This window comes from Taudactylus pleione, unplaced genomic scaffold, assembly GCF_031769625.1.
Source record: "Taudactylus pleione unplaced genomic scaffold, aTauple2 ptg000682l, whole genome shotgun sequence".
Lineage (NCBI taxonomy): Eukaryota > Metazoa > Chordata > Amphibia > Anura > Myobatrachidae > Taudactylus > Taudactylus pleione.
In genome coordinates, this window is record NW_028285084.1 from 1,485,277 (window position 1) to 1,513,196 (window position 27,920).

The 27,920-nt window shown below is 39.1% G+C and overlaps 1 protein-coding gene across 3 annotated transcripts in view; it reads right to left on the reverse strand.

Moving 5' to 3' along the window:
• SYNRG (synergin gamma) overlaps positions 1-27,920 on the reverse strand; it is a 125,679-nt gene that overhangs the window by 39,118 nt on the left and 58,641 nt on the right. For 2 of the 3 annotated variants that reach the window (XM_088455968.1, XM_088455967.1), the window contains exons 11-14: positions 23,757-23,890; positions 19,201-20,136; positions 9,578-10,120; positions 5,830-5,987 (exon numbers count right to left, since the gene is read on the reverse strand). In XM_088455968.1, coding sequence (XP_088312094.1) covers positions 5,830-5,987; positions 9,578-10,120; positions 19,201-20,136; positions 23,757-23,890 — 1,771 coding nt within the window. Of the gene's footprint in view, positions 1-5,488; positions 5,676-5,829; positions 5,988-9,577; positions 10,121-19,200; positions 20,137-23,756; positions 23,891-27,920 lie in introns of all 3 variants that reach the window. The other variant, XR_015872459.1, reaches the window with a different exon arrangement.

Below are 27,920 nucleotides of genomic sequence, written 5' to 3' on the forward strand. Positions count from 1 at the left end.
TGGGTGTCAACCAAACCCAGTGGCTTCATTGGCCCAGGCAGCGTGATTTCCCCGGACATCCTGAGTAACCTGAAAGTTACACAGATGTCCGATGGTCAAGCAGTTGATCTGATGGCTTCATCTTCGGACGCAGCATTGGATAGAGAAGCTGGCATTTGGAGTCTTATTACATAGGGCGCCTCCTGCGGATTTTGCATGTTGTAGCACACTCGCTGCATAGAAAAAAGCAGCGTCTGTGCTACAGCATACAACTCTGAATCAGGCCCTCAGTTGCTATTCTAAGTAACCATTCACAACAGATTCTTTGACCTAATTAGTGAAACTTAACAATATTACCCCAAAAATGGTTCAGATAGTTATTTCAAATAACTGCATATTATGGGCCCGACATGTACGCTAAAGGCACAGGAGCTGCCTCTCTGAACACATCGGCTGTGCTAAAATATGCTAAAGCCACAGGTGGCGTCTGAAGTCAAAAGACGCAGACTGCCGGCAACTTAGATCCAAGCGCTATGTCTGAAGATCACCTTTGCGATCATCAATCACATCATCGGCCATCCGAGTGAGCCTAAAACTACTCTGGATCGCCACCTCCTCTCCATTGCCGAGGCCAGTAAATCTGCTTCAGAAGAATCAGACAGTGGCCTTGGCACACCTCGAAATTGGGGCCAAGACACCTCGTTTTCAGTAATGCAGCCCATCGCAACCCAGTCCCTCCTCCTAAACGGCAGCAGCGTGTCAATCAGGCTGTGGCGTCCAGGGCACTGCTACCGGAACCGCAACACCATAACTGGACATGCGCACTGCAGCTCTGGCACATGCCCAGTCTAAAATAAACCCATCCAACTGTGTAAATATAACAATAACTTCCAACTATGAGTCAGCCCCTATACTCGCTGATCATTCCTTTTCTTTGCAATACTCCATGAAAGCCACTGTAATTGGTTAAGACAGACACTTCCTGATGGTATAAATAGGAGATCCTCCTCTTCACCAGTGCCTGTGAGTGCCTTCCCAAGCTCTCTCTAAACAAACATAAATCTCAGAGACAACATGGGTAGGAAGATTGAACTGCCATAGAGTATTTCATAGAAAAATAATTATCCAGTGAGTATAACCCATAGCTTTCTTCTTCAATATCCTTATTAGCCATTAAAATGGGATGTACCAAAGCAAACTACAGGAGGAGGTGGTAGGGGGTGGGGAGAATACTAAGCCACATATACTGAATATTGCACATTTATTAAAGTTGCTTTGCATAGGAATATGTGTCACTAACAGAGAGGCAGTAAAAGATAGAAAAGCCAACTGATGACTTATAAAAGTACAGATCGATGTCCAGCCTCCTGCTTTGCAGGGTTCCATTACTGAGACAGGAGCCTTCATGAGCCAAGACGTTGCCACATAGCGCAACAAAAAAAACCTTTTCAATAGCTCCTAAGTAATGGGCGCCCAATGTAATAATTCAAATGTTTTTGGGTGCCTATTAATTATTGCGTTTGTCGCGCCCAATTAGACCTGGAACCAGTCTAAAGTCCTGGTTAGGAGTTTGGGTGCCCAAACCACGGACTTAAACACACATTTCTGCTCGCCACCTTAGTAGCAGGCGCTAGCAATTAAATTCCCCCTATAGTTTCATAGAGTGCTCTCGTAGCATCTGTAGTACAGGCTGAGTCTCCCATATCCAAATATTCCGAAATACGGAATATTTTTAGCATGACTGAGATAGTGAAACCTTTGCTTTCTGATGGTTCAAGGTACACAAACTTTGTTAAAAGCACAAAATTATTAAAATACAGTATAAAATAACCTTTAGGCTCTGTGTATAAGGTGTATATGAAACAAAGTAATTTCATGTATGTACACAAACTTTTTTTTATGCACACAATTATTAAAAATATTGTATAAAATGACCTGTAGGCTGTGTGTATAAGGTGTATATAACACATAAATGCATTCTGTGTTTAGATTTGGGTCCCATTCTCAAGATATCTCATTATGGTATGCAATTATTCCAAAATATGGAATATTCCGATATCCAAAATACCCCTGGTCCCAAGCATTTTGGATATGGAGACTCAACCTGTACCATTTTTCCTCTAAGTATGTATGATTCATTTTCGTATCAGTCTTGAAATAGTCTGTTTGGAAGGGGCATGACCTTTCTGAGATCCCATCAGAAGCACAAACAATTGGACTCTTGTCATGGATAAATAAATACTGTAGCTTTAGAGAATGCAATATCTTTCATTCAGTGGTTGTGACAAAAAGAAGGGCAATACAATCTCTTGATTAATATGAACTGATGATGCAACTTTTGGCAGGGAAGATGGATTAGCTCTCATGACTGCTTTGTCTTCAAATATATTCAAAAAGGGTTCTTTGCCCAATCGCGCTCGCAACTCACCAAGTTTGCAGAGGTAATGACCACTAGAAATACTACTTTAAGGAGCAGGTATCTGCCAGTAGGAAAATTGCCTTGTGACATTATTGCATGGAAGCCACCTGAACGGGTCCCGGCGGCATCCACACAATTGAATTTGCCCCTTACTGTCATTGATCTGAGAGAAGCTTCAGGCACTGGCTCAAACTGAAAATCCATTAGACTTTTTCATACCAATTTAAATCAGAAGGATCCACAAATGAAATAATGGAGGGACAAATACTTTTTACTGCTTGGAAGAAACAAATTTTGTATAGGAGGGACTCAACGAGACTGTAGAGATGGTACTTTGACATGTATATCGAAGTTATCTCTGGGCTGTCCTCAGCTTCATAAAAATACTTGGATGGGTATATTTTTCATTAATATATGTAATACAGGTTGAGTCTCCCATATCCAAATATTCCAAAATACGGAATATTCTAAAATACAGAATATTCCAAATACAGAATTTTTGTTAGCATGTCTGAGATAGTGAAATCTTTGCTTTTTGATGGTTCAATGTACACAAACTTTGTTTACAGCACAAAATTATTAAAACTATTGTATAAAATTACCTTCAGGCTCTGTGTATAAGGTATATATGAAACATAAATGCATTGTGTGTTCCAAAATACGGAATATTACGATATATATACAAAATACCCCTGATCCTAAGTATTTTGGATATGGGAGACTCAACCTGTACTCTTCAACTATTTTTTGTACTGCATGCATTTATACAAAAGACGTGTAATGCTTGTCATTTTTGTAGAATATGTATATTTTTTTCTCTCATATTAAAAATATATTAGCATTTATTTGGTTGTTCTTTTACTGCTGGTGAATTACTGAAATATTTGCACAACAACTTGTATATATGCAGGCCAAAAATAGTTTGTTAGATTACAATATCTATTATAATTTATAAAACAAATGTCCTTTCCAGTTATTAAAAATAAACTTTTTTTTATACAGATAAATATATTTGGCATGGAAAAGAATATTATGTTTTAAAGGATACTCTTCTAGAATTCAATACAATTTTTGTATTGCGATAAGACACATTTTATCACAGGTGATTGGAGGCTAAACAATCAACTTAAATTTCTTTTATATATGGATTTCCACCATGCCGAAATTATGCTCCTGAAGAAGATGCCTTCTGCACAGAAACGTGTTGAGCAATTTACTTGCATCACCTCCAGCCAAGACCTTAACTACAGCGGACTAGTTCTGCCTCCAAAGCAATACTGTGCATAGGACTGCTTGGTGCAGCACTGCCTTCATGTTGCTTGGAGTTGATGGACTCCACAAGGTAATGCTCCCTCTTTACTGAATTTGAATTTATAATTTGCTCCCCCCCTCTTCTCCCCCTATCCTACTATACTACGCCTCCACAGTCCCTGTTTTCCAACCTTCCTGCCCAATACCACTACCCTCCTGCCACTGTTAATACAGAGGCTCATCCTCCTCATTTTTCCCTTAGGACCACTAAATCCATTGTAATATGCCATATACAGTACAAATGGCCAAGTTATAAGTAAAAATTATTATATGGATGATGGTGGGGGTGTCAAGTCCTGCACGTTGCCAGGGCACCCGGACCCCTAGGTATGGCCCTGCCTCCACTGGCTGCTACAGACCCACCGGAACGCTATTTTGTTACCAGCACCTCCTGGCCACACACTGTCGGTGTAAGGGAGTCGCATGGCTGCAAAATCAGCTGATCTCCACTGTAAGTGCAGCCGGCTACCAGACTGGGGTCAGCTCTCCAACAAGCTGGCCTTACAAGCCTACTAGCTCTATTACGAAGCAGAGGTCTGAGAGCTAAAACTAAATCTACCTGGGTCTAATTGTGTGTGTTAGCTTGCAACAATATATCTATTGCATTTGCTGAAGAATTCCCTTTTAGAACACTGTGAGATACATTTACGCGTCCATATACCATCACTGGTGTGATTCCCTATTCTACTATTCTATTCCACGCCAAGGAAAGCATTACATATATTATCTAGATTTAATGCAAAATACTTTGAGTATTAGATCATAAGTAGTTATTCAGTGAGACTTTGCATCTTATGGCGTTTCATTTTTTTTTTTACTTGCATTGTTGCGTATTCTAGAAGTAATAAATGTAATATCTTTTTTTTATGAGACTACATGTGATGATGATTACGCACAAATGTGATTTGTGATAAGCGCTCAAAAAGGGGGGGACCCCCAGGTGGCGGGAGCAGCTAGCTACAGGAGATGTCCTTACTCCAAGGGAAAATTTGAGTTAAATAGATCTGCGCTTAGTATCCACATCTATTTAACTCAGGTTGATTACGCAGCCAATTCTTTAATAGTAAATTTCTTTTGAAACCAATTTGGTGCATTAGAATAGACTTAGGGCCTGATTCAGCTTAGGACGGAATTGCAAAGCTGCACGCAAGCAGGTTTGCAATTCCGTCCTTGCAATTACGGTAATGCAGCAGGAGGCATCACTCCTCCTGCATGCATTACTTATCCCAGCTGCGTAGTACAATTCAGCATCAGATAATCTGTGAGTGGCCGACTAAGTGGCTTATGGGGTCACGCAAGCCGACCACCGCAGATGAGAGAAAGAGGCTAGGAAATCTCTGTCACCCATGGGTCATTTTGCAGTGTGGCACCAGCAACATGTAAACTGCAAACGTCAGTGTACGTCTTGTTGTCACATTTTATCATAGTAAGAGAGGAATTTAATGTCAATCTACTCACATTACCAGTTAGTAGGTAAGATAATGTCTAAGGGACATGAGGAAACAGGACTAGATACTGATCTTGGAATGCCTTCATTCTGAAAGCACTCTGTGCACATCGCTCAGAACTAAAATCCCACTTCAAGGTTAACAATACTTATAACATGAGATCATTTTTGTGTGTGACACTTTTTAATTCATGACCAAAATACAGCACCCACTTCAAAAGCATTGTCTGCTACTTGTAGTGCTCTCCCAATGAAGAATTCACAGGTGCTCCACCCAGCACTATCCTGCTCTAGGGGTTTGATTGACAAAATCAGAGTTGTGCTGTGCTTACCTTACTGTGACAGACAGACTAACAGAGGTCCCTCCTCCGTCTTTAATAGGCAGGGCACAGTTTGAACTGCGGGAACGATGTAGAGGGGGTAGACAGAGTACAGATGTGCATTGTGCCTCACCGTGCATTGCTGGACGCAAGAGGGCAATATCTACAAGAGTCTTTCAAATGATATTGCCAACATTTTCTGGGAAGAACATGGACTTGTTCACATAAAGTAGAAATTAAAAAATAAATAATAGTCACAATATCAAAACACCGTGGGGAACTGCAGAATCCTGCATAAGATCCCATTCAAAATTGCTTATCTGCAGAATAAGTAAACTTTATTCAATCATTACCTCAACTTCCCCTGTGAGATCTTTGTACTTGTCCCTAATTACAGGTAAGGTGGGTTTCTCAGTAACAGTGTTAGATCGGTCTCTGAATACTTGTTCTACAGCAGGTGGAGTGCGATTGATTTCTTTATCCCCAAGGCTAAGGCTTCTCTTATGGGATCCTGTGGAAACATAAGTCACATAGGTTAATACAGAACCAAAGAGGACTAAGACAAGAAATAATGTCCTGACTGAAAAAAAAAAGTGTGCCATCACCTTCTATATTCTAGAACTATACCTACTGTATATGTTATGCATTACCAGCTATATTTTTGTATGAAACATTTAATGGATAATCCGCAGATTGAAATCAATTCTATCTATTTTATACAGTATTTTGATATGTATATATGTGTATGTTAATCATAATACATATATGTTTTATAAGAGAAGCTATTTTTATTAATTCTCTCTATAAACAGATTATATTATGTTTCACAATAATTCCTCACTGGTGCAATCTATCTTTTATAGTTGCTTAGGTCCATTCCTTAGACCTATTGGCAAAGTGGTCATTTAGATTTGCCGCAGGTGAGGAATTTTATTATTATTATAACCCATTAGTTGTTTAGCACCATGATCTATTTTTACATTATGTTAATATTGACATTTGACAAGACGACCACCAGTCCATGTCGACATACAGAACATATTGACATTCTGAATGTCGCATCCTGAAAATTTACATTTTGTACCACACCTGAGGCAGCGCTTATAGACTGCAAAATAAAGGAAATTAATTTAAAAATGGCAATTGTATTGATGCAATTATAGAAATTGGGTGACTGGTATAAAAATGCATAAAATTTACAACAATTTCACTGAAGTGGACAAAACTATAGAAGGTTTATAATATATTTTTATTAAAGAACCCTAGTGTGTGTGTGTGTGTGTGTGGGCATGTGGTAGGAAATATAGATTGTAAGCTCCACTGGGGTAGGGACTGATGTGAATGGCCAACTATTCTCTGTAAAGCGCTGCAGAAAATGTGTGTGCTATATAAATAAATAACTGGTAATAATAAATTTATACCTCTGTAACCCCAAACCATTGCCCCCGCTATGTATTTAGTTTTTGCCTCCTGATTCTCTAGCCTAGCTTAGAAAAAAAGTGTGTCTATTCATCATGAGATCTGGATCTCCATTGCTGCAGGGGAGTTGCATGTCCCAGCTAGGGTGGAGATGCTACTGAAAGGAAGCCACTACAATTTTATGGAGGCTTTAATACAGTAAAACTATGGTGGTGTAAACCATAGTTATTCTACGAACAGTGGTTCTCAAAGCAACTGTTTGCATCAATATTAAAATGCTGTGCCTATTTAAGAGTGAAGTGAGAGCAGCCAGTGAAACTTTTGGATAACAATGGAAGTTTCAATGTTGAAAACCGCAATGTGCTTACAGGAGGAATCATGGTAGGTCAAGTGTAGCCCATGGGCAACTGGGTATTATTATTTACAATAATAATAATAATATAAAAATACTGCATGAGGTGATCACTTTCAAGGTGGTGTACTTATTTGAAAGCATTCAGTTGCATGGGTCACAAAAACATACCTGCCAATAGCCAATATTTCCCATATAGCTACGCCAATTTCCTATCTCGCTCAAAATTTGCACTTTATTCGCAACAAAACTAATTTGCTAGATTACACTGATCAATTTTATGTGTGACATTTGTATATCTGTGTGCGACTGAGTCTGAATCTATAGCCGAAGCCGTTGCAGCGGCCACAGCTTTTTCTCATGCCAAATTCCATTGTGCTTCATCTGTGACTTTTGTACGTGTTTGAAACGAAGTTCTGTGCAGTTATAGTCACAGCCCGGTGTATCTAGCACACTAAGAGTGGTGTTTTGCTGCATCTGCGACGCAAATCAGACACAAATGTAAACGGAGGTACGCTACTCTTCTCAGAGGATCTCAGTCTCACCAGACCTCTCGCGACGTATGGTATATAGACGTTAGGTGTAAAAGGACATATCTGTAGATGCAAGTGATGTTGACGTAAACTGCAATACCTCAAAAAAGGAAAAATATACGAATATAAATTATCCAAAAACAAGAAAGTTATAATTGCTCCGATTTATGAAAAATCGGAATAAGAAATTATAAATTTGTGAAATAATTTATGAATACCTAAAAATTTTAAACTGATCGCTTCTTACCATGTGACAACAAGGAGGCTTCAAAAATAAATCACAAACATTTACTTCAATATGAATACATCCATAAAACATATATACTCAATGGGGGGAATTCAATTGTCGGCATTTGGCCAGCCAAATGCCCAATTCGCACAAAAGTGCTCGCTACCCTATGGGGTAAGCAAAAACTATTGAGCAAGATCCCGCTGCCGTAAACCGCGGCGGCTGCCACGCAGATTCGGATTCCCCCTTATTGAATACCCCTCAGTGTCTAAAATAAGATAATATTATTACCAGCAGCAGCAGACAGTAGCTGAAATTATGCTACAAATGGTTTGTAAGCAAATCCTTAAAAATGTTAGTACATATTGAAATTCAATGTTACTTACTTTTCTACTAATTATTAAAGACTCCTTGATATCACATTGTAGGAAGCAATCAGTTTTTCAAATAAGATATACACACACATTATATATATATATATTAGGGATGTGCAGGCTCGGATAGGTTCGAGTTTGCACGTGGAGTTCGGATTTTTCCCTCCAAAAAAAACGGAACTCAGAACGAGGCAAAACGTCATCTTACATGGACGAACATCATCATTCCTGGACAAAAGACCAGGAATGATGATGTTCGTCCATGTAAGATGACGTTTTGCCTCGTTCTGAGTTCCGTTTTTTTGGAGGGAAAAATCCGAACTCCACGTGCAAACTCGAACCTATCCGAGCCTGCACATCCCTAATATATATATATATATATATATATATATATATATATACACACATACACACACACACGCACACACATACTTACAGTCACACAGATTGCCGGCACTTACTGATAAAATGCTCTTTACTTGCTCCGGTACCTTCCTAGGAACCTGCTTGCTCCAGTGTATAGAGAAACGATGGATGGCGGCACTCAGCATCTTGGTAAAACAATGTAACTTTATTGCTCCAATGGTGTTTCGGGCCCCATGTCCATAATCATGTGGCCCAAAACGCTGCTGGAGCAATAAAGTTACATTGTTTTACCAAGAAGCTGAGTGCCGCCATCCATTGTTGCTCTCTCTCTTTATAATATATATACACACACACACACTTATAATTTCTCATACCGATTTTTCATAAATCAATGCAGTGATAATTTTCTTGTTGTTTCTTCTTATTATTTGCAATATGAAAACGGGGGACACACAACTACTTTTAGCTCATTTGGCCTTTATTCACACACCACCTTTTTACCACTATTTTTTTCACAGCTGTTCAGTTAAATGTGTTAAACCCATATACTGTATGTCACTCGTTTTACAATTATACCCTAAAACATAACAATAGTTTGCCTGCAATTTAATCTGAACACTGGAGAAACAAAAACCATAGTAGGAAAAAAGAAAAAATTACAGAGTAAATTCGATCTGCCAGTCTTATGGCGCAAACACACAAGAAGATAAAAGTTAAAAGTATTGTCTTATTTATATCTGTCAATGATATAACTTAACAGGGTACAAGAAACATCAGAAATAATTATGTATAATAAACAAAGACCCCAAGTATGGATATAACACTCACCTTGAGCACAAAGATCCAAAGTTTCAAGCTCTGTCTTAATCATTTCTTCACTTGATTTCATTTTCCCTTGAGAACTGGCCAGTAGAAAGTCAAATTTACTTATTTTGGGCTTTTCACTCTGGAATTCTCCAAAATCATCAGTATTTCTTAGCTCATGAGTAACATTACTGGCTGAAATATCATGGGTTTCAGCACTATTTCCCAAAGCAAGCGAACAAATATCGTCAAGACCACTCACCAATGTGTCATTAGCTTTTTCAATGTGCCCTTTTGAGCTTGCAATACAAGGGTCCTCTGGTGCATGGATGTCACTAGAAAATGTAGTTACTTTTGATATGGTTGTCATAGTGAGGTTTTCAGTACTTCCAAAAGAAGTCTCTTTCTTTGAGAACACAGTTGTAGAGGAGCCAACACTGTAATCTGGGCTAAAAAAAAAGTTGGGCTGTTTTTTGTTCGTATTTACGGTGTCCTTCTCTGACCAGTCACAAATTGTCAAACTGCTTAGTAGGGAGCAATTGTTGTCATTCGTGCCTTTAAAATCATCTACATGCAAAATGACAAAGAAGAACCCGATTGTAGGATACAGGCAATATTATAACAATCACCACCATATAAATCATTCAAAAAGGTTTTTTCTACAACCAATTACTACATTGTTTAATACGGTTTATCTGTAAATAATAATAATAATAATAATAAAAAAGGCACTCACGCTCAGCACGCCAGTTCTACAGACATACATTTAAGACAGATTAAAGCTTAGCGATTGGTCCGAGAGTTTTGGCACAAACATCACTTTTTTTTGCTTCTTAGAACAAAAACATTGTATTTGTGTACTACTAACCACAACAAAACACACAGTTTGACACAAAACCATGACTAACTATCATAAGAGGACACAAGTCACTTAGCAGTGTTGCCACGGATTTGAAAACAGACTGACTTCCAGCATGCAATAATACAACAGGTGAGAGTGGGGAGTGTAGTAGTGGAATCATTAGGATCAAAGAGTAGGTGGGATATGGCAACACCAACCTAGCTAACAGGTAAAACAGACGGTTTAGGCTTATTGGTATTGTTTGCAATCTGTAAATGAGTAAATAAATGACTCTTAATTCTACAATACTGAATCCTAAATTTAAGTCTGGAACTTCCATATTGACTCTAGCTAGTAAATCTTCCAACCCTAAAATGTGCCACTTAGAACTGCCAGAAATGGCACTCATGTGGGAACTTGTCAACCTCTGGCCTAAAATGAACAATTATATAAGAGGTACTTTAATCGTTTTCATATAAAAGAAAAAAAGAACACAAATCAGAGTTCCCATGTAGAGTAGGTTGCTGATTGGTTGTTATAAAATAGTGCACACCTGCACCTCGCTAATGAAAAGTTCCAGGCATCAATTTGTGTATATACAATAAATACATTTTATGTATATAGTTGAGAAAATGTTTACCTTGCAAAAAGCTTGCATTAAGTGTACACGTCATTATTTAATTTAGCTTCTGGTAATGGACATTATATTAAATGTTAGAGGTTTGGTAGGATTCTTCTTATGGAATATAAGAATGGGACTACCATGCCTAATGTCACATAACCACTGTCATTTCGGTATGATTTTTATCCATAGTAATGTATGCGTCAAAAGATGCTAGAAGTTCATAGAATTGCAACCAAATGCTATTGTTCGTAGAACTACAAGGACTAGTTTGGTTTGGGACTAACCAGTGACTTGTACTGTACACAGCAGAAGGATCCTTTCTTCAGATATAAAGGGAATGCTAATTACTTCCCCAGTACCAGCACCTGGTGATAAAAGGATTATCCAGCAAAGGGTGCCTGGAAGTTGTTAAACAAACCAAGTGTTTTCCCCTGTAACGAGTTAATGCAACGTGCTTTAAAATGACACCAAATTATACTTTGAGTATGCATTGAGGTACTTTTTATGTCTTTTTCCTTACTGCAAACATGTCTGCCAGGGATACTACTTTTGTTATTGTTAGCCAAGTGACATGTGTGCTGCATAGGATTCAGGTCAGGACTCCCAAACCTTCAACTCCCACACACAAACTCTTGCAGGTCCCACGGGAAGTAATACACAGCTGAACTTGACTTCACAAATGCTGATAAAAGGTTAAACGTAGGAGGTTTACTTCATCAAGAAAGCCAAATCCTTAGTTAAGATGGTAAAGTGGGGACTGTTTGAGAGGGGACCTAACCAGATTTATGAGCATAGAGAGCAGGGAGTATAGGGGAAAACATGGCTTAGTAACCATTGTCTAACCAGCCCCTTCATTTAAAAAATACCCAATACAAGCTCCTGGGACTTTGCAACACACCCAATGGTGCCTACTTTTGAAAAAGCATTTCAGGGAGATTGTGAAAGCAACACCTATGAGCGTAGCTGTAAAGTGGACGTGTACAGCTACATCTGAGAGGTTCGTCATAACATTACCTTACATCCAAATGTAAATGAGCCCCAAAGCAGTTAGTAAGATCTACTTGTTGATGAAAACACACTAATACATTACAGTAAATGCATGTAGCCATAGGGATCATTGTGCCATATAATCAATGCAGGGAAATTATACTAATGATACCATTTGAATGTATATAACAGGTACATAATAGGGCTAAGATACAATCAGGGAGATTGCTGGACTATTCAGGGAGATTGCTACTATTTCGGGAGTCTCCCTGACAATGAGGGAGAGTTGGGAAGTATGCCAAAGGTGTCACACTGTCATGAGAAAATGACCAAGAGAGAAAAAAAATCCAGGAGGTTTTTGGGACTTCTTAAAATCGGACAACCCAAGAGTTGCAATTTCGGTTCCTACCAGGTTAGAAGAAAATTGGATAAACTTAATTGATTAAACTAAGTGTTAAGAAAGTGTCAGTAGGTTGCATTTCAAAATAATATTTGAATGTTGATTTAACAAGGGCTGTTCCACAGATCAAAAAGTGGACATGCACCTCCAAATTTGTTAGGATGACAAATAGGTACAATTACAGGCATAAAGAATGATCACAAGCCCACAGGTTGTAGCATATTCACACATGCCAACACTTTTAATGGGAAAATTATGACATCAATTCCTATTGATTGGGTTTAGGGGGATGGAGATTAAGACATGCCTTCTATTACATGACTGTGCATTAAAACATCCTCTTTCCCAAGGATGGTGTCACATGGGAGCTATTCCAGCCAGCAATTAATACCAGGAAACATTGCATGCAGCGTCTTCAGCGGTACATAACTCTTGTGTGAGAGGATTGCTTTTCCCTTTACTTCAACTCCATACCTTAAAAGTGACATAAGGCCCCCATACACTATCTGCCGGATTGCCGGATCCTGCAATAGGATCGAAAATGCCAACCGGCGGCCATCGATGTTCCACGATCCGTCAGAGGATCGGTACAATAATGCATGATAAATTTCACCGATTTGCAAATCATAATCATATTTTGATCGTGATCGACAAATAAGTGAAATCCAACATGTTGAATTTCACCGATCTAGATATGCCGGGTCGCAGGAAAAAGACAATCCATCGTTGGTGTATGTGGGCCAGAGTGAAATGAATGCTAGCATTTTCCTTCCTAGAAGAAAACCATCATTCAACGTACAAGTACACTTTAATGTGTCTGTATGGCAGTAGTAGATATGTTACTTGTTGCACCATAAAAGTTTTCTATCTCTAACACATGTAACCTAGTAGAAAAGTACAGTCAGACTGACCAGGAGTGCACTAGAAACGCACACATTTAGAAGCATCCGTATTTTAAAAATACAAAGTGCATAGATTTGTTCTATACTAAAATTCAAGGTACTGTTTAAAATGTGAATATTCGGTAGCACAGTTATGGGATTTGAGTAGAATGTTGGCGCCTAAATGATTTCTGGCTATTCCCATCTTTACCCATTACTGTCCCTGGCATTGCACTTCTCATTTAATAGTTTCACAGCGACAGTAAGGAGAAGTGTATGGTGATTATTGATTACATTTTATATCATTCAGGTTCCCTGAGCTTTTTAGATAACAGTTTTCTGGATAAGGGACTTCATACCTGTTGTATATCACCTTCATAATGTAAAAATACTAAACTGTAAAATACTGCTATTTGGACTCCAAACTTTTTTTTGTTTTGTTATTAATATAAACTAACTACACTAAGTCGTATCCAATTAGTCGCATTTGGGTGAAACGTTTTCATCGGTGCTAACTCTTCGCACGAAATGCATATTGCGCTATCTTATTAGCTGCGAATTATCCATAGTCAAAAGCTGCAAAAAAAGTTGTCACCATCTCAGAGCAGGTGAAGAGTTGTGCAAAACCCCAATTTTGGGCTAAAAATGTGGGGACTTGGTTCAGAATCCCTTGGACACCCCCTTTAATGACTAATTAGGCAATAAGAATTATTTACTTAGTTTAATTCGGGTCAATAATGACATGTAATATTGAGGGTGAAAAGTGTTGGAAAATGGCCTTAAAGTAGTGGCTTTGGTATTTTTTTTTTTTATGGGGGGGGGGGGAACCTGTGGATGGGACAGGTGCTTTTAGTATTGCAGGTGCAAGTTACTGTTCATTCTAACACCCTCCAACTGTCTCAACCCATGCAGTTCCTCTTTCCTGTCTTGGGTGTCACTCTCCGTTCTGGTGCATCCAGCACACGCAGCTGGTGCAACAAGTTGTACAGATACAGACCAGAGTATGCAAGAAGAACTAGAGCAAAGAGCGAAACCCCAGGCAGGAAAGAAGAACTGCATGGGTTGTCATAGGGGAGGGGTGCTAGAATTAACACTACATGTGACAGGAGTATTTTTATAATTTTTTAAAAATGCAGTTTTATGACACACAAATATACTTGCACCTATTTTAATGTACCCCCAGTTTAACTACAGCATTGATTCTTTCCAACAATTAAAGCTGTAATTTTTTCACTGTTACAGAGAAATGAATATGATAGCCATTTGACATGTTCATTATGTCCCTCAACAGGCTTCTATACTGTTACTCAGTATTAGTTAAACTTTTTTTTTGGGTGCAGGCAGTTTTCCCCATATTCACCAGTAGTTTTCGCCACTAACAGCATGGAGAATTTTCACATGAACCCCGCATCACATCTTTTACAATAGTATAGCGTGAATAACGGGAGTGTGCATACGTGCGAAAAGTGCCAGATTCGGGCAAACGGTGCGCTAAGTTTAATTGAAAATTTTCCTAGGTTAGTTACAAGTTAGTTCTGTTGGTAAAAAAGTAATATTAGACAAGATGATGCAGACTTTAAAAGCCCGTCATGTAAGTATATTTAAAGAGCCAGTGAATGGGCATACTTACTAAGCATTCCTGAATGTACCCCGAAAATGTAGATGCTAACAGTAAGCTTTTGGCCTACCTCTTTGGTCCTGAGATAAGGACAGTATGAGCCAGCCTAAATGGATAGTGCTGACCATTATGCAATACTGACACTAGTTTCTGGAAGCTGGCTAATGTGGCCAATAGCCAGATACTGACTTTAGGACATTTTTCATTATATTTATACTGATGTAGCAGGACAAATAAAAACACCAGCAGAACACTCCAGGTAGCGTAATATCTATTGCAATTTATTTATAAACCAGAAAAAAATACACACAGTTGAAGTGAAATAAATTATGAAAGTAATGGGGAATCATGACTCCACCAACACCATACTGTCAGTTTATAGTGAACAAAATTCACCAATATTCAGTCTTTTAATCCACAAAAAACTAGGGTGAACAAGACAAAGCTGCAAAATTACAGAAAGTGCCTTTTTCCTTCAACAGAATAAAAAAAAAACGACAAATAGTGTTGGCACACCCACAGACACAATACAGATTATTAAATAAATAAAACAAATAAAAATGCTACTTAAATACAATACATATCAATGGTATTTCCACCTATATAGGTATATTTTGCCCGTGGAATCGAGTCTAATACAATGCAAAAAAATAATAGATGCATATCATAGATCATAATTCATTAATACATCAACCAAGTAAATCCAACATAGGATAACACAAACAAATAAAAAACAGACACTATGAGTAGCCAAAGGCACCAAAGACAAAAAATGGTTGACATGGTAACCGAAAACAAAAAAGCACCATGGAGAAAAAAAATTGGCAAGCATGGAACAGTAAAATAAGTGTGCAAAAAGAAATGAATCATGATCAACAAAATCAGGTTAAAGCTACAGAGGAAAGCATGGTGTAAATGGGCGCGCAGATCAGACACTAGACAACTTTCAACAGTAAAACAGTAAAATGTTAAGACTCCAGGAGGTAATAAGCATATAATACACTAGTAATGTTAATAATACATTTTCTGTTAAAATAAAAAAATAACACTGTATGCGAGTTCTAATCACATTCCTGCATTGCTCAGTAGGAAAATTTGCCTAATATAAAGAATAATGCATACTTTACTATATTACAGATACTGGAAGTCACCTCAAATTTCTGTGATTTGTATACAGCCCTCTTCGCAGAAGTTTTTACATGGTCACAGAACTATTCTGTGACATCTAATATTGTATTCTTACAGCAGGAGGTGCATTAATCCATATATAAGTAACATAATAAATATTAACTCTTGAGAAGGCAAATAAGATAATTGGAAATTCAAGTGTACTACATTCAAGAAACAAAATACTAAAACATACATAAACGTTTAAGCATGATCCTTAGTACAAGTGTGTAGAGTGTACAAGATGTTTAAAGGCTGTTTGATTTTTCGCAAATACAACTAAAAATTAAATGATAGGGCTTTGATGGTGTGAGGATGTAAAAGGGGCCTTTCTATTCTCCTTGTGGCAGTCAAGTCTAGGCCGGCATATCAAACCCACATCTGACTAAACCAACATCCAACTAAAGAAGTGTAATAAATGCTGCATTTGACTCAAAGCAATAACGTACATTACATAACACTGTATACTAATGGGTTCGAGGAAGGGAAAGTGGCACTGTATAAATAATATATAATATAAATATATGAATAAAAATAATATAATATATAAATAGTGAAGGGTAGATACTCCATAACAGGCACATGAATGTGCACATTACCTTTTGGCATTTGGGATCAGGAAGTTCCTGCCTCCCAAAACACAGGAGAACACACAAAAACCACAAATACAGGTAATACTTAATTGTGCTATATGAAGTGCAAAGAGTGTGACAAACTAAAGCAAAAACAATACAATGCTTTTCAAAAATACAAGTAACCCAATAACAGGAGATCACCATCGTGCAAAACAAAAAATTTACGATTTCCTGAATAGTAGCAGGAGAAAAAAACACTGCATAATGTCACTACTAGTGACATTTTAGAAAAGGATTTTCAATTACAGATAACTGACTAATTGGAAAGACCAACAGTCTGTAAACAATGTGGGTCTATGGCTAGGTTGTGCAAAGTAAGAAAGCAATGCCATATAGAAAATATATTTTTATTTAAACAGCACTTTAAAGAACTTTCACGCAAGCATCTGTCACTTTTCTCATCTAGCCTGCTATCAGTCATTATCTCCTTTTCAAAATCCCTCTGCTTGCCAAACTAAAATACCTGCCAGACAGAGTCTGTGCAGGCTTATAACTCAGCATGACATGTAATGACAGCAGGGAGGATGTCACAGCACAGACAGAGCTCAGAGTGTTTTGTCAAATCCTCTATGCTCATTACATCAAATCCTCTTTGCCCAGTTGCCATTGTAGTCCAGAACCATATACCATTAAAAGAAACCTCAAGAAAAAAAACAATAATTGCCAAGTAGCTTGCCGCAGTGATTTATGCTATAGAAACAAGAATGAACCAAATCTGATTTTTTTTCATTTGATCGCTTTTTAAAGGTACTATCTATTGATTACGCAGTTTGCCTTCCAATAGGCAGGGAACCTTAATTCAAACATTTGTACTTGAATTGCCATATAGCAGCAAAAGGTAATGTATAGTGTTTTTAAATTAAATTACTTTTCTTTTGACATGAAAAGTTATGCTGAAACATTCATTAAAGTTTTTTGAAGAAAAAAAAACAAAAAGGTTCTCACATTTCTAAAAGATATTTTGTTGAAACTGTATTTAGAACACAGAGCCTTATTTAAGAACATGGTTCAATGTACACAATATGATGTTGGATAAAATACACTTGAAAAGTGACAGATTCCAGTTGGTTACCATGGGTTACATTTTAACCCATCTTGTGTGGCAATATTATTAAAGTTATTATTAAACACAAGAGTTTTTAAATCTAAAGTTGTTGGGTTTTTTTCAGGTGATATTCATGCGATAGACATAGGAGGTGCCTCCTCTAGGTATTAAGAGATACACAAATATATGCACTGTTTTTACTTTAGATGATCTATATGGACAATTCAATAGTGATTTAATGTCTGGTCTGATGTGTTTTATGCAATTTTTATTTATTTTTTTACTTTTAATCGTTTTATATACATTAAGTAGCCATATCATAATTTGTACTTCAAAATAGATTTGTGATATTTCATTTGAAATTCTGGTTCGCATATATTTACTTATTGGTAATATAAAAAGGTATGTGTAGAGGCTCACTGCTCAATAAGTACTGCTATTTTTCATTTTCTTGGGCTGCTATGAGATACAACACAGTTGTACATACTGCTCCACGATATAAGAGCAACAATCCCACATAGCTTGCTCTTTTAAAGGGAAAAAATAAAACAAAAACGAAAACCTTTAAAGCACACATCTGATCATTTTTCTTAGCTGTCCATCTACAAATCATTATTTCTTTTACAAAATCTCTATGGAGGGAACAAAGTATGGCTGCCAGTAACGCAGACGCAAGCTTACAGCTTTCCGCATGTCATGTGAAGGTAAAGGGGAGGTTTTACACAGCAAAGAAAGCGCATTACATAAGGTACAATATAGGACTGCGGTTGCATTGGTAGTCCATGACCCTGTGCACAATTATAAATCATAAGAGAGCCTGAATAAGCAAACCAAGAAAAAACAGTAAATATCAAAATTATTCTGATCGCCTACCACAGCTTATAATGGGATTGCTGCTTTAAATAAGTATACAATTTAGCCATTGGAACCATTACTTCACAGATTGATAAGATTTTCATAAAGATTAGGGCCGCCATTGCAGTGACGTCAATAGCAGATATTGTATTCCATTTACATTTTTACAATTGGTGACAGGGGACACCTTGTCATTGGTATCTAAGGCTGACATTTCATTTTACTACAGCCGAGGTAAAAAAAAATAGAACTTTTCACACAACTTTATAACAATTAGTACTGTGCAGAATTAATTATATGCACAGGCCATATATGGGAAAAAAGAGAAAATAAATAACACTTATAAAGTATAATCCTCCTTTAAGCTATATAATAATTGTACCCTGTGATGCAATCTGCATTGTAAACTCACAAATACAACATGCTAAGTAAATAATCAAAGGAGTTATATTAAACCATTGCAAAAAATAAATCCTTCATCGTATTCCACAAAAATAAAGCTGAAAAAGTAACACTGCAAGCTCACAAACATTTATTATATAATTTTCTAGACCTATCTCATCTTTACCAAAGTAATCTAACCAATTCCTCACCTGCAGCAGGTGGATGCTGACCACTAACCGTTGGCAAATCCAGAGAACTATCAGACATAACATGCTTCAATTCCTCGCCCATATCTGGCAACTTCATGTCAAACTGGATGGAAAGAGCATCTTCAGAGTCTTCTTTCCCAAAGCTGCTGCCACCAATGGAAGGAAGATCCAAGGATTTAATGGACAAAGAGTCCTCTTTGGCTTGTTTTAGAGCGGCAAACTTATCCACAAATGATTTCTCTGAACTGTTCTCTGCAGTGTTGAATTTGTCATACTGTAAAGTAAAGTCATTGTTTTTTGTGACATTGGTAGTATCTTTAGGTTCATCAAACCCTGTGGAAGATATCGTTTCCAGAGAAAGTTGCTCAAATAATTCATATTTGTTAACGGGTGCAGAGGATGTAGGTTGATTATTTTGGGTAACAGTAGTAGATAGTATTAAGTCAACTGTGCTGGATTCCGGCTTGAAAGCATCAGGATTTTGTCCAACAGAACTGATATTACTTGTCATGAAATCAGCAAAGTCATTTTGACCACTAACCGTAGTGTTGGTTGATGGCCCAAAGAGTGTAAAGTCTCCAAAATCATCAAGTAGAGAGGAATTTTTAGCAGTAGCAACTGAAACAGGGATATATGAGGATGCCGATAACAATGGTGATGGAGATGATAATGAAAGTGACGGCACAGGTAATGATACAGGCTTGGATGTATGAAATGTTTTTGGGAAGGCATGAACTCTTACAGAAGTGAAGGAATCAAGATCCGATGATGGCTTTAACTGAGTTGGTGATTTCTGTTGAGGAGGCCCAATGGGAAATGAGAGAGTTGATTGGGTTTCTCTCAATGGAGTATCTAGGGGAGATATACTGTCAGCAGTTTTAAAGTCTGTGAACCCATCATCTCCTCCAGAAGACTTGAAGTCTGCAAAACCATCTCCTAAACATTTTTGAAAAACAGAAAATGCTGGGTTAGATTTCATACTCTTAGCATTATTTGGATTTACCAATATATATTTGAAGTTATGAATGACTGAAAGGTGATTAACTGGCTAAAAATTCATTTGGAGTTATACTACTACTACTACCATAACTGCAAAAATAGACTTGCATTATTTCTTTCTTCAATTGGCATAGTTACGGCAGTAGAGGAAAAGGAGACGTAAGCTGGGTACACACTAGACAATGTCGTCAAATCCCCAGTTCGTGCCGACATATTGGGCACACTGTCTAGTGTGTATCCACCATGCGTGCTCCCACGGATCATTCAACAACGTTGTTCCATCTGCCTGCACGCATGGCTGATGGATCGACTCAGTTGCCGACGCCGGCAAGGTAAATGGTGCAGGGAACGATATATCGGGCGGTCATTTACCGGATCTTGCAGTGTGTACTGACTGCTCGATATATTGTTCATCAGCACCAACAGGCGGCACATTGGCAGCTCGCTAAGTGTGTACCCAGTCATACATAGATCTAGAAAACAATGTGCCTTGACATCTGTTTCCAGTGGCTTCTTCTATTACTATAATATTTAGTAGGAAGGGGTTAGGTCAAAACAAAGTGATAAAAGTACAAATTAATGCTCAATATTTTTTAGATAAGTGAAAGTGACCTCTTTAATGTAATAATATCGGCAATCTCAGATTTGTAATAAAATTATTTCAAAAGATAGAATTTACAGTTCTCATTTAAACTAATCTACTGAACTGTTAATAATTTATTTTGATGTGCAATACCTTATAATTTTTTAATAAACATAGAACCTTGGAGTCTATTACTATTAAAGTCCACAAATGTAGACTTAGGACCTGATTCAGACCTGCAAGCTAGGATGAGATTGCTCGTAGCTGGCCGATATTTGCATTCTGCACATGCATCACAATGCGTGTGCGCGAACCACTGCGACAGATCGGGCAGTGCTCGCTCGCCCAGCATAGACAGCCCAGTTGAATGAGTGACAGAAGAGGTAATTTGTGGGTGGTAACAGGGGCAGGCCCAGGGACGGATTAAAGGCAGGGCGACAGGGGCGGTCGTCCAGGGTCCCCCACACATAGGGGGCCCCCACACCCTGTCCTCTGCCACTACTGCCCTTCCCCTACTAAGACCGGCGGAGTACAGCATTTAGCTGTCTCCACTGTGGTCCTCCTCGGCAGTCACCGGGGACTGCAGGCGGGCAGTGCTCGCTGAGCACTTTAGCTCAGAGCTCAGTGCGGCTTCGAAAAGCGGACAGGCTGTGCGGTGGGGATGTAGGGTACAGTGTGACATCAAAGGTCGCGCTGCACAGCCCCACACCAGCTCACTTCCTCGACGGCCGCATCTGAAGACCGAGGAGATGAAAATACAGGAGCTGCAGCTGCTGCCCCAGGTCTGCTGTGTGATTGCCTTGGCCTGGAGCCTGGAAGGTGAGTCAAACAATGTTTTTCTTTATATGTGTGGTGGTGCTACTGGTTGTGGGGTTGGGCAGGTACAATATTAAATTAAATATATATATATTATACACACACTGTGTATGTGTTGTGTGTGTGTGTGTGTCACTTTCAATCAGATCAAAACGTCAACAACTGCACAATAGCCTTTCAAGTATAGGCGTCAGCTCTCTGTCAATAAGTAGTTAGTAATGGTGAATTTACTAATAGCATAGATAGTTGTACATAGATATTAACTATAGAGCGACCAGCTAGTTGGTTATAACTACAATAAATTGTGTGACTCAAAAACCACGTGAAAACATATATACATATGTATTTAAATAAATAGGTTCTAAAGTGACTAAATGTGCAAAATAATGCCAAGATGTGAAATAACCTATTTCATATATAGGTATAAGTGCATAACATCAAGTACAAGGAGATTGAGTTAGTATATGTAGAATAAATTGCTACATTTTAAACTAACTCAGTGTGATTCTATATTAATTATTATACTTCAAAAAGTGCAACCAGGAAAGGTTAAAAACAACAATTTAATAGTTAGAATAAAAAACATAATTTGTTTAAAAAGCAAGGCAATTAATAAACATACACAACAAAGACATTTGGGATTTGGAACAAAAAAATAAATAAATGAATGAGGTATATAAATAGGTAGAGCAGCTTATCTGAGGTAGCAGCTTATTAGTTCATGTGGCAGGTATGGCAACAACAGGCCCCAACGCGTTTAGTCAGTTCAAGACTTCATCAAGTGGTTTTTGAGTCACACAATTTATTGTAGTTATAACCAACTAGCCCAGTGTTGGCTAACCTTGACACTCCAGCTGTTGTGGAACTATATATCCCAGCATGCAGTGCCACAGTTTTAGCATGCCCTAATAGCAAAACTGTAGCAGTGTATGCTGGGTTATGTAGTTCCATAACAGCTGGAGTGTCAAGGTTAGCCAACACTGAACTAGCCGGTCGCTCTATAGTCACTATCCATGTACACCTACCTACCTATATTATATATATATATATATATATATATATATATATATATATATATATATATATGTATATATATATATATATATATATATAGTGTGTTTCAAGGCCGTTTCATAGGCGTGCATAGTTAACAGACAGCGTCATTGTACATTTAAAAAACACAAACCGCACTGCGCTATGAGCACAAGTAATATGGACAATAGATCATTCATATGAATGTACATATACTGAGTGATGGATTTGTAAATATCTTACTTGAATAAATACCAGATCAAGAACATAAAAATCAAACAGAAAATATATAAACATGAATGGACACACATTACACATATATTGAATTTATATAAAAAATTGCATAAAAAACTGTTATAGGACTTTGCACAAGTTTTATTGTATTGGAAAAATAGATCAATAAATTAATTTGTAAAAAATGTGAAAATAAAAAGCATCTAATGACCAGTAAGAACCGACTGCAACATTGCAAGGAGTATTGGATATGAAAGTTCAGTTCCAAATAAATGTGAGCTCTTTACCTCTGTTGTTGCTGCAAGCCCAGACCTCCGGGTAACAAGCGTCATTGTACACGCCACCTGGTTGTATTGCACACTGAAGTGATCGCAGTGCTTGCGGCCATAGTCAACCTCAAGCGCTGCAAGCACATCCGATGGTGCTCGATGTACCACTGTTTTCATGCTCTTCAAGGAGATGACGTGCGCACGTGGGCGTCTTATGAATGGCTGGTGGGCGTCTGCATACACAAAGTGATCGCTCGCCAAGACATAGTGGGCGTGCTAATGCCTTGCCGTGCAATCGCCTGCCTTGCTGGGTGTGCGCTGGATTTGCATACGCTGGCAGCGAGCGATCGCATCTAGCGAGCAGGTCTGAATCAGGACCTTAGCCTTAAAGCTTAAATTTGTAATAACATGTACGGTTGTTGAAGACTCCATTCAGTCCCACTTCTGGATTTAATGATTACCTTTTGTACATAACATACCTGCTTATGTCATGAATTCCAGTTACACATATGAATAATTTATATTGCAAAACAACATCTTATAGGATAAACTCAACAAAATAATAATTTTCAGCTACTTAATTTTGTATATGCTGTTTTAGGATTATACATAAAAACACATACCTGTAAGATGACCTGTGTTTTCAAGGCGGCTAGCCGCTTTGATTGTTTTAAATACAGCATATTTATCAGTAGTAGTTGTAGTAGTAGACATTTTTGTTGCTGTTCCAGACACCGGCATAAGCAAAGGTGGAGCACTAGGAAGAAAAATAAATATGCGCATAAATAAATATCCTTTATTTATGGGGAACCATAAGGAGTCTGAAATGTCGTAAAAAGTGCATACAGCAGTTCAGGACAATCATTATAGTACACAAACCATATATTCATGGCAGTCAATAACTACACATTTTTGCAAATATAGTCACTAGCTATAAAAGTAGTGCTGGCTTACCTCGTACCCTGATTGATAGGTGCAGCATAAATGCCATATCAGAAACAAAACTATTTTCCCCTCAATTCTAATCGGTGGGAAAGTGATATCCCAGCCATTGTATAGCTAACAGATATAAAGCCAACATCAAGGTTCACTTCTGCGGGCTGGATATATTGTTGTTGTTTATTATTCTTTGGGAATAGCAGGAATAACCCTGATACTGTGTAGAGGATTATAGGGTGCTAGTAATCCTTCTCTAGATTACTCTCTCTAGCAACAGTAGTCTATCCATTTATTGTACCTACATTACGGCTTTACGTTCAGATATTGATTATTTTAAAAAAAATAATAATCTATTATGAGTTTGAAAATTTAAGAGCATAATGGTTTGCAATAAAAATACTGACTGGAATTCTGTGTGACATTTGTAATACATAGAAGTCCATTTACTTTTTAAGGGGATGACTTTTGCAAGCTAATGTATACTACAAGTTCTCATGACTAGTTTAGGGTGGAATCATTTATTATATAGTCATTACTGATTGGTCGGCTTTGTTAGATCATATTAATAAATTCAATAAATAGTTATTATCTACAATGTGGTACTTACATTATTTGCATTGTTTATTGTTATACATCTTAAATTTATCAAGTATTATATTAAATGTGAAAGTCAACTGGGACAGCTATATGTGTAATCATTATTTTGTTTTATTTTAAAAGCTCCACAAAAGTTTCCACAGCACTGTACAACAAATCAAGGTAATTAGGGGTGTGCGACGAGAACTGCTGCACTGTCGCCGTCTCACAGCCCTTGCTTCTGGCTAGCAGGGTACACTGGAAAGGCACCCTGCAGCCAGGATCATTGGTGCAGGGCTACCGAAGCGTCCTTTAGATACTCCTGGCAGGCACCAGTCTGTGCCGGTGATTAGAGCACAGCACTTACCGGTGCAGCTGGCTCCGCGCAACCTAATAACGTCGGGCTAATGGGATAGGCCAGCACAGGGCACAATTTAGCTCTGTTAAGGAGCTGCAAGAAATATAGAAAGTAACAGTGTAACTTGACATATCACAAGGACAATAGTGTAAATTCACATGACTAGGAACAATATACAATGATACAACAACATACTAGGTAGGACAAGGACTATTAGCAAGGGCAGAGTAACTCACTAACTTGTAAGGCAATTTGAAATGGAGGAAATCTGTGTAATTTCCTCCAGTACAGTTCAACAGGCTGGGAGCATTTCTGAAGGTAATAGCATATGAGCGTACAATGCTAGCGTTAAGGTGAAGAAAAACAAAGTCACTCTGAGGGCGACAGAGTGAAGGGTGGAGGTGAGGGTGGTGTTGTATAGAGACAGATTATTCAGGGCAGGAGAAAGTGGAGATAGAAAAAAAATTAGAGTAATGGTAAAACTTACCTTTGTTAACTCTTTCTTTCTTCGAAGTCCATAGGGTACACAGGGAGACCTTGGGGTGTAGGTGGTGGTTGAGAACCGGGTACCACACAGTTAAAGCTTTCAGCTCCCAGGATGCATCGGTACATCCTCCTATACCCCGCCCCTGAGCCAGAGGCATCTCAGTTCGTGACAAGCCAAAGGCCGGAGGAGGAGAAGAGAGAAGGAAGACTGGTACACACAAGAATCACACTCTCCCGTAGAAGGAGATGGGAAACCGGTAACCAGAAACAAGGCACTGTGGACCCTATGGACTTCAAAGAAAGAGTTAACAAAGGTAAGTTTTACCATAACTCATTTTCTTCTTCAGGGTCCATAGGGCTCCACAGGGAGACCTTGGGGATGTCACAAAGCAGTTATTCAAGGGTGGGGACGCTCCTGTGCTGAGAGGAAAATCCGTCAGCCAAATGAAGCATTCTGAGAGGCAAATGTATTGAAGGCATAGAACCTCAGAAAGGTATGAACAAAGGACCACGTGGCCGTCTTACAAAGCTGTTCAGCTGAGGCGCCACGGTAAGCTGCCTACGGGGGACCAACAGAGCGAGTAGAATGAGCAGTAACAGTAACTGGTACAGGAAGGCCTGCCTGCGTGTAAGCCTGTGAGATAGTCATGCAAAACCATCTAGCCAATGTCTGTTTGTTGGCTGGCCATCCCTTCTTGTGAAATCCATAGGAGCACAAATAAGGAGTCTGATTTCCGAACAGAACTGGTACGGTCCACGTAGATCCTATGGGCACGGACCATATCCAAGGAAGCCTCACCTGCCGATAGGTCTGATGATTGAACGGCCGGGACTACAATTTCCTCATTAATGTGGAAACGTGTAACAACTTTTGGAAGGAAACCAGGGCGAGTCCAAAGTACAGCCCTGTCCTGATGAAAATATCATAAATGGGGAGCGACAGGAGAGCGCCCTTAAATCTGACACCCTTCTGGCAGACGCCATAGTCAGAAAAAAAAAAGTCTTCGCTGTGAGCCACTTGAGTTTCACAGATTCCAGAGGTTCAAACAGAGGACCCTGGAGGGCCATGGAGAACTACTGACAAATCCCATTGAGCCACTGGAGGTGTGGACATGCTGTAGTAGAGCAAGTCTACGCTGAATTCAAATGGATACAGCAGAGACATGCGCTTTCAGTGAGGCAAGGCGGAGTCCAAAGTTCAATCCAGCTTGGAGGAAGGCCAGGACTCTGGAAATCCTAAACACTTGGGGGTCGTAGCTTCTGGTACAACACCATTGGAAACATGTATGCCATACTCTGTGGTAGATCCGAGCAGAGTCTGGCTTACGCGCTCTGAGCATAGTCTGGGCCACAGAGCTAGAGAATCCTTTCAACCTCAGGAGGGATATTTCAAGAGCCACACCGTCAAAGACAGACAACCCAGGTCCAGGTAAAGGCAAGGACCCTGAAACAACAGGTCCGGTCCTTGAGGCAGCAGGAAGACTCCGAAGATCTGAGTTCCAATGACGTCTGGGCCAAGCTGGAGCCACCAGCAGGACAGTGCCTCCGTCTTGTTTGAACTTCCGAAGAACTCGAGGAAGAAGGGAGGCTGGAGGGAGTAGGTATACAAACTGAAAGGTCCACTTCACTGACAATGCATCTACAAAGGTTGCCTCGGCATCCTCTGTTATGGACCCGTACACCAGCAGTTTGTGATTGTGTCGGGAGGCCATGATGTCCACCTCTGGTCGGCCCCATCTGTTCACTAGGAGTTGAAAAACCTCTGGGTGAAGAGACCATTCCCTGGAATGCATGTTGTGATGGCTGAGGAAGTCTGCTTCCCAATTGAGAAGTCCGGGAAGGCACACCGCAGAGATGGCCGGGAGGTGACCCTTGTCCATGTCAGATTGCGTGACACTTCTATCATAGCTGCCCGACTTCGAGTGCCTACTTGATGGTTGACGTAAGCCACTGTTGTGGCACTGTCAGACTGTACCTGTACAGGTTTTCCTTGAAGTATGTCCTGGGCCAGTAAGAGGGCCCTGTAGACAGCTCGGAGTTCCAATATGTTGATCGGCAGAGTTGATTCGATCGATGTCCAATGGCCCTGGAAGGAGTGTGGACCGATCACTGCACCACAGCAACGGAGACTGGCATCCGATGTTAGGAGTACCCAGTCCGGGATCCAAAAGGGGCGACCCTTGGTTAGATGAGATGTCTATAGCCACCAAGATATGGACAGACGAACCTCTGGAGAGAGTACCATCGTCTGAGCTCTGATCCGATGGGGCAGCCCGTACCACCTGGAGAGGATTAGCAGAGGCCTGGAGTGGAATTGAGCATACTCCACCATGTCGAAGGTGGATAACATGGATCCCAGAACCTGCATTGCAGAGTGGAATGACACTCTGCGACTGTGGAGGAATCTGCGTACTCGTAGTTGAAGTCT